General features: G+C 36.1%; 1 protein-coding gene across 2 annotated transcripts in view; it reads right to left on the bottom strand.

Annotated features, from left to right (window-relative positions):
- The window catches only part of ADK (adenosine kinase), a 541004-nt gene that overhangs the window by 495417 nt on the left and 28585 nt on the right, over window positions 1-17002 (bottom strand). For both annotated transcript variants that reach the window (XM_059169841.1, XM_059169842.1), the window contains exon 2: window positions 6373-6447. In XM_059169841.1, coding sequence (XP_059025824.1) covers window positions 6373-6447 — 75 coding nt within the window. The remainder of the gene's footprint in view (window positions 1-6372; window positions 6448-17002) is intronic.

Below are 17002 nucleotides of genomic sequence, written 5' to 3' on the forward strand. Positions count from 1 at the left end.
CCGCATCGGGCTCTCTGCTCAGCGGGGAGCCTGCTTCCTACTCTCTCTCTCTTTGCCTGCCTCTCTGCCTACTTGTGAACTCTGTCAAATAAATAAATAAAAATTTTAAAAATTAAATTAAATTAAAAATAAAAAATAAAATAGAAAACAATTCAGAATTGTTATAAAAATCTTGAACTGTACAGAATGTTGAAATATATGTACCTACCCTATCCAATCTACCCTCCCACAATTGTTATTGTTTACAACATATCCTTCCATATTTTTTCTTATTCCTACACAAATAAATGGAATGAACTTTTTAATGTCTTACCCTTAAATATGAACAGATGGCCAAAGATCACCTAATACTGGAGGAAAGTCTCCACTGTAAAGGGGAAAGACTACAATAAACAATCAGAAAAGAGGAATCCACAAAACTGAGCTAAAACTGAAAATAGAAGATAAACCTTTAAAAAACAAATAAAACCATCTCTAAATAATATGCTTAGGCAGGAAAAAAGCTACACCCATAATACAAGAATAAAATGTTACATAATAATAATTTACTAACAGCAAGAAAACAAAATAAAACAATGCAAAAAGCTTCCGCAGAGAAAAAGACTGGTGATCGACAAAGGAAGGAGATGCATTTGATGCTCTGGCAGACAATGGTACATGCCTTCAAAATTCACAAGGAAAACCCTATCTAACCAATCAACAAGGTATGAATGAAAAATTTTTTTAAAGATCATCACACATATGCAAGGATTAAAAAAAATGTACTACGTGTGTACTCATGCACTCTTTTTCCTTTTACCTGTTCTTTTTTCTTAATTGACATATAATGTATTATTTGCTTCAGGGGTATAGGTCTGTGAATTATCAGTCTTATACAATTCACAGCACTCATCATAACACATACCCTCCTCAATGTCCATAACCCAACCAACCTCTCTCTCTCCCCTCCCCCAGCAACCCTCAGTTTGTTTCCTGAGATTAAGAATCTCTTCTGCTTCGTCTCCCTCCCTGGTTATGCACTCTTTCTCTTAGGAAGCTACTGAGGCTAGGCTACACATACACACACACAGGAAATCAATTAAGACAATGTGAGGTTTAGAAAACAAGAGATCCAAAACAAGCAGACTCAGCAAAGTTCAAGGAAAACTCCCATTTAAAAAAAAAAAAAAAGGCAACACCACAACCAGTTCAGTTTGGGTCACAAAGATGGAGAACTCTGAAAGGGAGGTTCATCAGAGAAAAGAGGTTGACAGACAGTGATTTTGAGGAATGAGGAGTCTGAGGAGGAGGGGGAAGGTTAACAGGCATGTGGCAGATTTAAGAGAGTGGTTTGAAAATTTCAGTAAGCATACAAAAAGTGGTGCAAATAAATACAAGATACAATAAATAACGGGAAGAAAAACAAAAGATTTTTAAGTAATCACGGTCCACAACTTTGTTCAAATGATTACTGATTTGTTTTAACATAATTTAACAACATGGCTAAGATAAAGAGGAAATGGTGGTAGAAAGCTAAAGCTTTCATAAGCCATCACAACAGGCAAGTTAATACACAATATCTAAGACTGACAAATCCAAGGGGATTCTAGCTGGCTAAGATGGTAGGTAGAACATGCAACCCTTATCTCAGCGTCATGTGTTTGAGACCCACCTTGGGGATAAAGTTTTTAAAAAATAATTTTTTTAAAATTTTTAATAAATAAATAAAAATTATAAACTCAAGAAATACCTAGTAATAGACCCCAAACCGTCCCTAAGCTTAGACTGCTAAACAGATGGTTTGCATGAGAAATTAATCTTTAATTCATGTAGCATCATAGTAAACATTCAGGAATGTATACCAGTTTTTAACCAATTACTAGAACTTGGTCAGCAAGGAGGTAAGTAATCAGAGACTCTTCAATAATTAAACATCAAGAGATTATAAAAATCCTGGTAAAAATGGCAAAAGCAAAATTCTCAGACAGCCAGAAGAAATCCTCTCCAGTATCATCAAGAACATTAGGTTATGTCTTCCCGCACAGGAACTTGAAGATCAAGTGTGCCCCTCCAGCAGAATGCTGAGTTCTGGAAACCAAGCTAATGGAATCATGATCTTGTATCCTTTCCCTACATTAAAGGGATGTTTATCATTTGCCTCTCCAATCAACCATCCTTATCAAAATCACACACAACAATATTACTGTATTATTTAGAAACAACCAGATACCAGGAAAAAATAGCTAACAGAATTAAAAATGGTTTCCTTTGGGAAAATGGCACTTATGGGGGATAGGGGAAAAGCAAGGAGAGAGATAGAAGATGGAACAAAGGACTAACACTACTCCTTAAATCCTTCAGTACCAGGTCACTTTTTAAGTAGCTCTAGTTGTAAATTGATAAGTTTTTTTTTTTTTTTTTAATTGAAAAGGCCAGGAAATTTTCTTAAAAATCAGAATAAGAAAACATATTTTACCCATAAAATGTTTATGGTTAACTCATTTTCATAGTGTAAAATACTAATAAATATATATTTATTTCCTTTGCTTCGTACCTATTCCTGGAAAATCTATTTACAGAGTTTCAATATAAAAAATACTTAACTAAACATGGCCTGAAATGTAAATTAAACATAGTCTACTGAAATAATAAGCAACACTTTCAAAATATATTTTGGAAAAAAATGATCAGGGAGGTAAGAATAGGAAGTCTTTACGTTTGTGATTAGGGTCCAAACACTTGCTTTTTATCTCTAAGCACTAATTCAAAAATAAAGGTTAAAAATAAAAACCCTCCCAAAATAAAAATATTAAGCTTCAACTGGCCATTGAAGATCCGCTGCTAAGGAAACAAAGAAGCTACCTGAGCTCCCTGTAGTATCAGCACACAGCTGCCAGATTACAATCTGTTCACATTAGCGTGAACTTTTAAAAAAACATATCCAGGGCCTCCCTGGCTGGCTAAATTAGTAGAGGATGCAATTCTTGATCTCAGAGTTGTGAGTTCAAGTCCCATGCTAGGTGTAGAGATAACTTAAAAAAAATTAAAAATCTAAAAACAATAAGTAAATAAAATAAAAACAAATATCCAAAATATAGTACAGTAAGAAAAAAGCAAATTACCTAAGACTATACCTAGTATTATCCCATAAACACAAAAACATACCTCTAGGTTACATATGCCTAAGAGATGTGTGGAGGCATGTTTATGAAAATAGTACCACTGGTTACCACATATCATAAAATTTCAGATTTCTTACTGGTTTTTTTTCTTTTTATATGCCATTTTAAATCTTTAAATAGCAACCATTAATAAGTAGATTTCCTGAACAAAACATCCCACACTAAGCAAATGAAGGAGCTCTAACTTCAAGCTCATGAATTCATGTTCAATTGGTTTTATTTTTATATTATTGTTTTGTTTATAAAGCTTTGAGATATAACTGACATATAATATACCGTACATATTTTAAGTGTGCAATTTGATAAATATTGATACATATTTATACTCATGAAATCATCACATAATAAAGATAATGAACATACCCTTAAAAGCTACCTCCTGTCCCCTTATAATCTCTGCTCCCCATGTTCTACCACACCCTGTCCCATGCACAAGAAACAAATGATCTTTCTCTATCACTACATATTAAATCACATTTTCTATAATCTCATATAAATGGAATCATACAGTATGTATTCTTTTTTGTCAGGCTTCTTTCAATGAACACAGCTATTCTGAGTTTCATCCAGTCAATATTCCATTCCTCTTTCATTTCTGACTAGTATTCCACCGTTTGGTTGAATGATCAACTTAATGATTCACCTTCTGATATTTAGGTAATATCCAGATTGTAGCTGTTAAAAACAAAGTTACCATGAACATTGGTGAGTAAGTTTCTATATGGACATATGCTGTCACTTCTATTGGATAAATACCTAAGAACAGAATACCTAAGAAATGGATCAAATAGTTGACGTACATTTAACTTAAGACTATCAAACTCAATGCAGCATTTTACATTCCTATGAGGAGAAAGTTTCAGTTCCTCTACATCCTGGTCAACATTTGGTATGTTCAATTTTAAAATTTAGTCATTCTAACAAATGTGTGGTAGTATTTCATCACAGCTTTAATTTGCATTTCCCTATAGCAAAAGAGGTTGAGCATCCTTTCATGTGCTTACTTGTTATCTATATATCCTTGGTGAATGTCTCTTGTACATTTTTTAATTTGGTTGTTTCTTTTCTGATTGAGTTTTGAGAGCTCTTTCTATGTTCTGATCCATGGTCCTTTGTGAGACATATGCTTTGCAAAAATTTTCTCCCAGCCTGTGGTTTGTCCTTTTATTCTTTTAACAGTGCTTTTCCAATAGCAGAAATTTTTCATTTTGATGAAGTCCAAACCATCAATTTTTCTTTTATAGAACATGCTCCTGGTGTCATATATAAGAAATCACGGCTTAAAACATAGTTAGAAAGATTTTCTCCTGTGTTATCATCCAGAAGTTTTACGGTTTTAAGTTTGACATTTAGTTTTACCAGTTAATTTTATATATGGTGCAAAATATGGATCCAAGTTGGGGTTTTTGGCATGTGGATATTCAATTGTTCCAGCACCAGGTCTTCAAGAGACAATCCTTTCTCTACTGAACTGCCTGGCACCTTTGTCAAAAATCACTTGTCCCTTTGCATGTGGGTCTTTTCCCAGATTTTCAATTCTATGTCTATAATATCTTTATGGTGGTATCACCATTTTGATTACTGTAAATTTGATTATAAAATTTTGCTATAAAATTGATTACTGAAAAGTATTAACTTTACAATAGCTCCTAAATTTAGTAGTAGCTTTTTTATAGATTTCATTAAATACTCTACATGTCTTTTCTTTCTTTTTGACTGATTGGCCCAATTAGGATCTTTAGGACCACTGTATACACTTTGAAGTGGTAAGAATCAACATCCTTGAATTGTTCCTAATCTTAGGGGAAATCATTCAGCCTTTCACCATTAAGTGCTATGTTATTTACTAATAGGCTTTTCCCTAACCTAACTACTTCAAAATTTAATACAATGCTATAATAATCAAGACAATGTGGTACTACCTAAAGGACAGACACACAGATCAATGGAATAGAATTGGTCATCCAGAAATTAATCCATAAGTAAATAAAAATTATACATACATACAATGGAATATCATTCTGCCATAAAAGGAATAAATTACTGATACATGCTACATCTTTGATGAACCCTGGAAAACATCATGCTAAGTGAAATAAGACAGACACAAAAGGTCACATACTGTACGTTTCCATTTATATGAAATAAAATGTCCAGAATAAGCAAATCCACAGAAACAGAAACTAGAATGGTAGTTCCCAGGAGACCAGGGAACAAGGCAGAGATGGGGAAGGGCAGGCAGGGATAGTGAAATTGGATACAGTTTTCTTTTTGGGGTGATGAAAATGCCCTGGGGATTATATAGAGGTGATGACTGCACAATATAGCAAATGTACTGGCAGTTACTAAATTACACACTTTAAAATTTTTTTAATTATGAATTTTAAGTGAACTTTACCTCATTTTTTTTAAAGTGGTTGCCCTTGGGCACAGAACTTGCTTTTTCATTATTAATCCTTTTTTTACTACTCAATTTTTTCCTTGTACCAAATGGTGTCAGACAGCCAGAAAAAGAAACACAAACTGATTTCTCGGCTAAGTTAAAAACACCAAAAGTTACTATTAAGGGAGAAATAATATAGATTCCTGGCCTCTGAATTATGTCCTGCATATTCTTCTTGTCTTCTCTAATCCTATTTCTTCTCCCATTTATGTTATAGTATCATGACAGATGTAGTTCACTGACAGCAATCTAAAAATTTGGGAATTAAATCATTAGATAAATCATATATACTTCTTCCTTGCACAGAATAAAAAATAAATTTCAAGTGAAACCAGCAATAGGATTGAGCAAATGTACCTCAAGTTTTCCCAGGGAAAACTATAGTCAATTATTCAATAAATAATGATAGTGTGACTTGCTATTAATGAGTTTAAATTTCCTGAGTTTTCCTCCAATTGAAGGTTCTGGAGTCCCCAGCTTTCACTAGTTTTTCTTTAGATATAAGTTTCATATAATGGGGTGCCTGGCTCATCGGCTCAATCGGCTAAGCATCTGCCAGCTAAGCATCTGCCTTCAACTTGGGTCATGATCCCAGGGTCCTGGTATGGAGCCCCAATCGGACTTTCTGTTCAGCAGGAAGACTTCTTCTCCCTCACCTTCTTCCTATTGCTCCCCCTGCCTGTGCTCTCTCTATCAAATAAAGAAATAAAATCTTAAAAAATAAATAAATAAATTTCACATAGTACAAATGAAGAATTTAATACTTACTTATCAAGGAAATCTTTATCCACTACAGCAGTGATGTCAAGAAGAGGATTGCCCATTCCAAAGAGAATATTTTCACTAAAAAAAAAAAACACAAACACACACACACACAGAAGCAAGCATAAGTTAGAAATACTTCTGAAAGCTGATGTATAAAATGCATACAAATATAAAAATAAATATCTTCATTTTACCTTGAAAATAAACCCAACATACTAGTTTATTAAACCTTTGCCTTTTATATTTCAGGAAACATTTTAGAGATATTAAAAGCCATTTAGAAAGGATGGTGACTTTTAAATTGGATTAAATAATAGAGGAAACCAGGTCCTGTGATCTTTTTTTGTAATATTCACCAGCTAATCAATTTCAATTTTTTAAAAAGATCTGTCATAACAGGGGCGCCTGGGTGGCTCAGTGGGTTAAAGCCTCTACCTTCGGCTCAGATCATGATCCTAAGATCCTGGGATCGAGCCCCACATCGGGCTCTCTACTCAGTGTGGAGCCTGCTTCCTCCTCTCTCTCTGCTGTCTCTGCCTACTTGTGATCTCTGTCTGTCAAATAAGTTTTTTTTAAAAAGATCAAAAAAAGGTCTATCATAACAAAGTTCTATACTCAACAAACACAACAGATAATTAACTCTTTCTAACTAGTAAGATATCCAACTACCAAAAGTTATTGGGGAGGTTGCAGAAAATCCTACAGGAGTTCAGCCAAGAGACCTATACTTGACAAACTGGGAATGACTATGGTGAGACCAGCTCAATGGTTATCAAAAATGGTATAATTTACAATTACATTTAATAGATTTTGAAGAAGTCTCTTTTCACAATGATTACAGTATAGGTCAAAACCAAGCGAAAGCTAGAATCCCACCACAAATGATGCCTTAAACGGAGAGGAGCCCAACTGACAGCAAGAAATGGACCAGTGGCCATGGTTGGGTCAGCCTTGATGGGAGGAATTCTTCCAGGTTTTTCAACAAAACTTGCTTCTGTGTAACTTCCCACTGATCTCCAGGTTGCTTCAGATCGCTTCCAGTTGCCTCCAAAGCAGTTACCATCTTCACCATTTGGAGATCAGTCATATCAACAGGATTAGTACTCCAGAGTTTAAGAGAATGGGATATAACCTATGATTATAGTCTATCATGATTTAGAAGACTAAATTACAGTATTGTATTAAAACCACAGATTGGGGGCACCTGGGTGGCTCAGTTGGTTAAGCGTCTGCCTCCTACTCAGATGACGATCCCAGGGTTCTGGGACTGGGCCCAGTGTCGGGCTTCCTGCTCAGCAGACAGTCTTCTTTTCCTTCTCCCTTTGTCCCTTGCCCCAGCTCGTGCTCTCTCCCACTTTCTCAAATAAATACATAAAAATCTTCAAAAAATAAATAAATAAAACTACAGATTGGGCAACTATAGCTGAATATACAATGTTATTTGTCCCTTTTTTTCTTTTTAAAGCTGAATGGGGAAGAGTGAAAAGAAAATACGTTTATTCAGACTTAAGTTGTATTTATAATCAGAATAAAAATTTAATATAAAAAGAAAATAACTGCTTAGGAGATAAAGGATCAACAGGCAGATACAGTAAAACTTGATAATCATTTTATTAGAAACTTCTCTGATTGGGGTGCCTGGGTGGCTTAAAGCCTCTGCCTTCGGGGCAGGGTCCTGGGATCAAGCCCTACATCAGGCTCTCTGCTCAGCAGGGATCCTGCTTACTCCTCTATCTGTGCCTGCCTCTCTGCCTACTTGTGATCTCTGTCTATCAAATAAATAAATAAAATCTTGAGAAAAAAAAAAAAAGAAACTTCTCTGATTTATGTATTGTTACTCAAACAATAAAAACTCCTAGAACTTGATTTTTTTTAAAAAATATGGGGTGTTACTGGATTCCTTGGCTCTTTTTAAAATATAGCCTTTTTTTATTTTTTAGTGTTTGATTCAATGTATACAGTCATTAAACTACCACCAGAATAAAAATATGGCACATTTCTAACACCACAAAGTATCTTGCTTCTTTCATGTCAATCTCTCCACCTCGACTTGTCCCCTCTTGATTTTAAGGACTATAATTGTGACATTTCTTTTTCAAAACTCAATCCTCTGAATATCTCCTGCATTCCCAAAATAGTTCATTGCATTCCATTTGAAAATGTAGTATAGTATTAGTAAGTCAGTGAACTCTCTCTGGACCTAAGGTTTCTTCTTTTTTTTTTTTAGATTTTATTTATTTATTAGAGAGAGAAAGAGAGAGCATGTGTGCACACACACACGCAGGGGGAGCAACAGGCAGAGAGAGAGGCAGGCTTCCTCCTGATCAAGGAGCCTGATATGGGACCTGATCCCAGGACCCTGGGATCATGACCTGAGCCGAAGGCACATGCTTAACCGACTAAGCCACCCAGGTCTCCAGGGCCTAAGGTTTCTATAGTCAAATTAGTATGGGAAAAAAGATGAGTACACTGAATCACAGAACCCTGTTTAAACTTATATTCCTCAACCTATTTGTCCAGGAAAACTTTTTTTCCCCTGAATGCATATGGACAAGAAAACTTTTACGCAAAGAACAAGAATATGCTGGGACTGAATCACTCAAATTTAAGACTGGAAGTAAATTTTTATATATTATTAAGAATAATGATGGGGAGGAGCACTTAGGTGGCTCAGTCAGTTAAGCATCTGCCTTCGGCTCGGGTCATGATCCCAGGGTCCTGGGATCCAGCCCCACGTCCAGGCTCCCTACTAAGCGTAAAGTCGCCTCTGCACCCTCCCCCCATTCATGCTCTCTCTCTCTCAAATAAATAAATATAATCTTTTTTAAAAAAAATAATGATGGAAAAAAAAATAATGATGGGGAAAAACCTTGTTCTTCTTACATATATATATGTATATATATACATATATATATATATATATATATAAAAGAACCAACTTATATATGTAAATATAAATTATATTTATATGTCTGGGGCATCTGGGTGGCTCAGTGGGTTGGGCCTCTGCCTTCGGCTGGGGTCATGGTCTCAGGGTCCTGGGATCGAGCCCTGTGTCGGGCTCTCTGCTCAGCAGGGAGCCTGCTTCCCTTCCTCTTTCTCTCTGCCTGCCTCTCTGCCTGCTTGTGATCTCTGCCTGTCAAATAAATAAATAAAATCTTTTTAAAAAATTATATTTATATGTCATATAAATACATGACAACTTTTGCCTTGTTATTGCCAATAACATTATAATTCAGTTAACGTCATTTGAAGCCATTCTAATAATAAACTAGAATTGTGTGCTTGTCATTTCCCTACTTTCACCCCAAATTTCCTCCTTCAAGAGATCTGGGTGAAATTGATCCACTCCAGTGTAAGGGTCTGACTGGTATAACCTTGAGGCACAGCAAAGACTAAACCAATCTGCACAATGTATTTCTCTACCTTTATTGATCAGAGATGGACATATAACCTAAGCCAGTCAAATAAAAATGGACTCCAAGATTTTTTTCTAGGAGTGCTCACATACAAACTATCTTCCTTCCTAGTAGATATAAATGCAGGAGGTACTAGCACCTTAAGTACCTCAAGGTCCCCAGATGAGCTACCTTGGGATAAATCTGACATCACAGAGGGCAGAATGGAAAAACATAATGAAACTAGGCCATTAATGAAGTTGGACCAATTAAGCTTCACCTAAAACCTATACCCTCTTTGGGCTTCTCAAATACATGTAGGTTAGTTATTTTGTTGATTCCAATCTCATATTTCTTTTCTAATATTAACAGATATAAATTGTTGTATTTGATTTTGTGAATCCGCTTTATTTTGTAATTCATTTTTACTATAAAGCCAGCTCCTGCCCAGAGCGCCTCATCAGCAAACTAAACTTTTGCGTTCCTATAACTGGTCCAATTGACCAGAAATGTAGTATATCCAATCAGCTATTCCCCTAACACCAGCCAACTCTATACTTACTTCCTTGTTCCTTGATCTTTCTAAATAAGGTCAGATATGCAACCCTAGTCAATCACACCGTTCCCAAGTTGCCCCTTTTAACACTCTATAAAGCACACTCTTGTCAAATCCCTTGGGAGGAGTACTCCATTGCTTGTAAGGCACTGTACTCCTTGAATTCATGGAATTTTCCCTTGAGTAAAGGACATCAAACTCACTACCAAATGTTCTAGTTTTGTGGTCTAACAATAATAAACCCTAATCCAGTAAACAAAATACTTCTCTAAGTTCTGTGAGCCACTCTGCCAAATTATTGAACCCAAGGAGGGGTCATGGCAATCTATGAACTATATAACTGGTTGGTCAGAGGTACAAGGGGCCAGAAATACATAGGGGCACCTGGATGGCTCACTTAGTTAAGTGTCCAACTCTTGGTTTCAGCTCAGGTCATGATGTCAGAGTCATGAGATCAAGTCCCCCATGGGACTCCATACATAGCATGGAGTCTTCTAGAGATTTGTCCTCCCTCCCTCCCCTTCTCCTCCTTCCCCTATTCGCATACAGCTCATGTTCTAAAATAAATAAATAAATAAAATCTTTTAAAAAATAAAATAAAAAGAAGATAATAATCTGGACTTCTGATTGGAATCTGAACTGTGGGAGGGACAGTCTTGTGGGACTGAGCCCTAACTTGTGGGCTCTAACACTATCTCCATGTAGATGGTATCAGAACTGAGATAATTGCTTGGTGGTGTTGAAAAACCCACACATTGTACTTGCCCTATGCGTCTTCCATTGGTTTTATACTTCAGGATAAACAGGTTAACAATAAACAGGTATACATTAAACAGGAAACATAAGAGATATCAAAGTTTTGGGCCATAGACCAGACACCATTTTGTTTACATCTCATATGACACCTCTTTCAGATAATCTTCTCTGCCCAACTCATACCCAAAGGTTCCCAGGTAAAGGTGCACAAGTTGTCCCCTGCACAACTCCAGTGGGTGATGTACACAGTATGGATGATAGCTTCTGGAGCTCTGTGTTAAGTACTGCTGTCTGTCCTCCCCAAGTTTTATCCATTCTTTCCCCCTAGATTCTGTAAGGTCTTTGATAAATGTTTTTAAGAGTGAAACGACAAAACACTAATTCAAGATAGGTTGTGAAAAAAAAAAAAAAAAAGATAGGTTGTGATAAGTGAAAAAGGAATGTTGCACTCCCTAGAGCAATCACTACACAATAATACAACAATATTCAATAGAGGATATAAAATGAAAAACTACAATATACTCAACTTAGAAAAAAGGCAGGGAAGATAAAAAAAACAACATAAAGGATAAATGGAAAACAAAAGGAGGTACACTAAAATTCAGCCATATTAGTAATTATATTAAATGTAAGTGGGTTAAACACACCAATTAAAAGATGAAGACTGTCACACTGGATTAAAAAACAAATTAAATGGGGGCACCTAGAGGGCTCAGCTAGAGGGCATCTGACTCTTGACTTTTGGCATGATGGTATTTTTAGGGTCGTGGAATGGAGCCCCACAATAGGTTGCATGCTCAGGGCAGGATCTGCTTGGGATTCTCTCTCTCCCTTTTCTCTGCCCTTCCCCCAACTTACATGTGCTCTCTCTAAAATATTTAAAAACAAAAACAAAAACAAATGTGACATAATTTACTAGAGATGCACTTTAAATATAAAGGCACAGAGAGTTTGAAAATAAAATACTGAACAGAAAGATACTCTATGAAAACACTAATTATAAGAAAATTGCAGTGGCTATATTTATAGACTTTATTAAAGTATAGCTGACATGCAATGTTATATTAGTTTTAGGTATACAAAACAGTGATTCAACAACTCCATACATTATGTTATGCTCACCACAAGTCTAGCTACCATCTGTCATCCTACAATGCTACTACAATACCATCAATTTTATTCCCTATGCTGTATAGACAAGGTAGATTAAAATAAGGAGTGGCACCATATAAAAAGGATTTCATACAAATAACTCATTTCATCAAGAAAAGAAAATAAATGGTTTCAAAACACTAAGGGAAAAAACTTGAGAGAAACAAATAAGACAAATGCACAGTCTTAACACCCCTCTTTTGATAATTGGTAAAACACAAAATAAGGAAGGAATCACACTATTGGACATTTATCCTAGCAAAATGAAAACTTAAGTTCACACAGAAACCTGTACACAAATGTTCACAATAGTTTTATCTGTAAAAGTAAAAAAAAAAAAAAAAGAATTGGAAATGACCAAATGTCCTCCAACAAGTTAGTAGGTTAAAAAACTGTGGTACATCAATACAATAGATGAACATGGAATAAGAAAAAAAATGAACTATGATACAATTTGGATGTAACTCAAAGACACATGCCAAGTGAAAATAAAAGCCATATCTATGTGTTACATACCCTATGATTCCATTTATATAACACTCTCAAAAGCCTACACACACACACAGTGAAAAACAGGAGCATAGCAGCTACTGGAAGGGTCAGAAAAGGACTGGAGCTCTTTCAAAGCCCTATTTCCAGATAACTGCTATTATCTGAGCTCGCAGGCAATTTCATGAAAAACCGCATTCCTGAGGCTTCTTATTTTTTGACCCGACTCAGAGCTTGCCCAGCTCTAAGAGCCTTTTCCCCAGGGGAATTTGTCAAAAACAATCAACTGTAATTGTTTAACATCCCAGCTTCTGAAGCAGTTGCTACAAACAAGAAACTAACCAAAAAACTTAAATGGAAAAGTGGGGGCATGAGATATCCATAAAGGGTTCTGAAAAGTTCTGAATAGTCCTGAGAATCTAGAAGGCCATGTACATGTGCCCAGAACTGTGGCATGCTCAACACCTGAAAGGTCCTAAGCAATCATCTCTGAGCCATAAGCCTCAGCACAAACAGGAAATAAAGGTTATGGCAGAGTTGTATTCCTGCCTGAGCGTTAAACATATGCTTCTGCAAGCAGAGCCTCTCACCAAAGACTGGGAGACCATAACAAATATTGGTAAGAATGTGCAGAAATTGGGTTACATGGGTGTCTCAGTCAAAGAAGCTAGCTATCGATTTCAGCTCAGATCATGATCTCAGGGTCCTGGGATTGAGCCATCATGTTGGTCTCTGAGCTCAGCAGCAAGTCTGCTTCAGGATTCTTTCTCTTTCTCTCCCTCTCCGTCTGCCCCTCACCCCTGCTCATGCCTGCATACCCTCTTTCTCTCTCTCTCTTTAAAATCAATCAATCAATCTTAAAAAAAAAAAAAAAAAACAACTTTTTAATCTTCTACCCTTTTACCCAAAAAACACTCCAGGCCCATTCCAGGCTTTATTACTCTATTCTAGAAAAAAAATTAAAGAAACAACAAATACAAAACTACATTAAGACAGTGAGGTATGGGGGTTCCTGGGTGGCCCAGTTGGTTAAGCAACTGCCTTCAGCTCAGGTCATGATCCCAGGGTCCTGGGATAGAGGCCCATGTTTGGCTCCATGCTCAGCAAGGAGTCTGCTTCTCCCTCCCCTCCAGCTCGTGCTTTCTCTCTCTCAAATAAATAAAATCTTTAAAAAAAAGAAAAAATATGGGGCACCTGGGTGGCTCAGTAGGTTAAAGCTTCTGCCTTCAGCTTGGGTCATGATCCCAGGGTTCTGGGATCAAGCCTCCTATTGGGCTCTCTCCTCAGCAGAGAGCCTGCTTCCTCCTCTCTCTTTGCCTGCCTCTTTGCCGACTTGTGATCTCTGTCTGTCAAATAAGTAAATAAAATCTTTAAAAAAAAACAAACAAACCACCAACATTAAAAAAAAAAGAAAAAATATGGAATAACTGGTAGTTTTATAACACCATCAGTAGGAATGTGGAATGTGCTCAGTTTTCCACTTTGAAAAAGTTCAGTGGTTTCTAAAGTTAAACAGACATCTATCCTAGGACACAGCAATTCCCACACCTAGGTGTTTACAAAAGACCAAAGACTTAAAAAAAAAAGTTCAAAGCAACCTTATTTATAGTAACCAAAAATTAGAAACAACCCGAAGTCCACCAATAGGATAACTGTTACTATCTCTGTATAATGGAATATTACTTAGCAATGAAAACGAACAAACTGATATACACATCAAAATGGATGACTCTCAAAATTGTTATAGAACAAAAGTAATCAGATAAAAGTAAATAGACACAAATGGTGCTTATCACAGAATTCCACGTATATGAAGTCCTGCAACAGGCAAACCAGTATCTACCAACATAAGTCAGAAAATGGTTGCCTGGATAGTACGGGGAGTAGAACTGATTGAAAAGAGGCAGGGGAAATGACCATGTTTTATATATTGACCTGAGTTGTGTTTATACAAATAAATAAATATATGAATATATATTCATATTCAAAATTCAGTGAACCTAGGATCTGTGATTTTTCTCTACATAATTGTATCACTGGCATTTCTTTTCACTAGCTAAATGGATAAACAAAGGAAATATTTGTGTCCCTTAGGCTCTGTAAGGCCAATTCTGTATTTGTATTCTGAATATGCCTTCCTGCATACTCAAGAAAATTATCTCTGTTACAGTAACTTACTTAATAAAGCTCTTTTTTTTTTTTGATAAAAAAAAAGTTTACAGTCTTTCAAACTAATGAGACACTAATTTACACAGTAAGTCTTCTCTCTCTCTCTCTCTCTCTTTTTTTTAAATTTTACTTGTTTGTCGGAGAGAGCACAAGCAGGGGGTGCAGCCGGCAGAGCAGGAAGCAGGCTCCATGCTGAGCAAAGAGCTGCACGCGGAACTCGATCCCAGGACCCCGGGATCAAGAAAGACCTGAGCCAAAGGGAGACACTTAACCAAGTGAGCCACCCAAGCATCCCAAGTAATAAATCTCTCTTTGAACCCCTCCCAAGAAAACAAAACAAAACAAAACAAAAAACCCCTCGTCGCTCTGTCTAGCATCATCTATTTCTCTGCTTCCTAAAGGATTATTCTTTTCAACATACAAATAATGTTGAAATTTCAGCCCCCCTCAAAATCTCCATATACAGCTTCAACTACTATTAATTTCCTGCTTCCTGTTAACAGTAAAACACTTCTAAAAGGTAGTCTATGCTCTGTTAAATAATAAGTTCCCTTAAACTAAACAAAATTGTTCCATTTTACTTAATCTTTTTAGTCATCTCTACACCCAACCTGGTCATGAACTCATGACCCAGAGATCAAGAGTGGCATGTTCTTCTGACTGAGCCAGCCAGGCACTCCAACAAAATTGTTCATTTTATATTCAATTTTCAGAAACACATATGTGACATGACTAATACTTATAATTTGTAGTTTAAACATTTTTATATGTTACCGTCTTTGTTTTATGTTATTGTCTTTAAAGCCTCACAATAACCCCATAGGGTAGGTATTGCAATGATCTCTAACAGAAATAAGAGGTTCAGAAAGGTTTTATGACCTGCCAAAAGTCCAACAACAAATAAATGAGTCCCAACTTCAAATCATGTGCTTTCATGTTTTATATACTATATCTGGACATCTAGAACTCTCAGTACAATAAAAATGTCTGACCAATGAAAAATACCCAAACCCAGCCAAAATATAGGCTAATATTCAATTATCTTATGGTCCTATTTCAAATCTACTACAACAGAATTTTTACAGTGTCTAAGTAGATGACCAGATAATTTATTACCCAAATAGGACACTTTTGAGAATAAAGAAAGAACTATTAATAATTATGCCAGGATAACTAGCATGATCCAGGATTGTCCTGGGCAAAGTGGGACATATGGTCATCCTATTTATAAGCTAGCTTTGATATTTGAAAATAAAAACCCATATTTATGTTTTATTATAGTATTTTATTTTTTTATTTTTTAAGATTTTGTTTATTTATTTGACAGAGACACAGCTAGAGAGGGAATACAAGCAGGGGGAGTGGGAAAGGAGAAACAGGCTTCTTGCCAAGCACAGAGCCTGATGCAGGGGCTCAATCCCAGGACCCTGGGATCATGACCTGAGCTGAAGGCAAACACCTGATGACTGAGCCACCCAGGTGTCCCAATTATAGTATTTTTTAAGTAACAATTTAAAAAGGAGTAGGCATGAAGAGGTAAAGAAACAAGATTGTTAACCAATGTTAGAGGAAAGGGTTAACATTCCAACAGTCTAGGCAATCATTTTGGTTCCCTTTTATCTTTGACAGTTCTTAATGTAGCAATACTGTGGCTGGAAAGATTTGTAGTTAGGAGGCCTTACATGCTTTTTCAAACAAAGATGACCTATTTACAAATATGAGCATTAACAACTGACAACACTGCACAGTTCTATATAAGAAGGATTTGTTTTTCTTCTCCGGTATATTTCATAAATGAAACAATTTTATTTTAAAAGCTCATTTGCCTAAGAAGTCCCATAGCATAAAAAAAGTTTGCATAGTAATCTGAAATTCACAATTCTTATAAAAGACACAGGTCCTGCAAGGAGTCTGAAAATTCTATTTAAAGGTTCCAAAGAAACTAACTCAACAAAGCAAGGCAGCTTCGATCTCAGCCACATTTTAGTCTCCATATGAATGTTCGCCATCTGAGTGGCTTGGCAGATCTTATTGGACGCATCTCAAAAGTCTTGAGTGTTAGAAGAAAAATACGCTAGGACCCAACTCACAGCCCACATAAATTTTCCAATGT

The sequence above is a fragment of the Mustela lutreola genome, chromosome 4 (assembly GCF_030435805.1).
Source record: "Mustela lutreola isolate mMusLut2 chromosome 4, mMusLut2.pri, whole genome shotgun sequence".
In the NCBI taxonomy this organism is placed as follows: Eukaryota; Metazoa; Chordata; class Mammalia; order Carnivora; family Mustelidae; genus Mustela; species Mustela lutreola.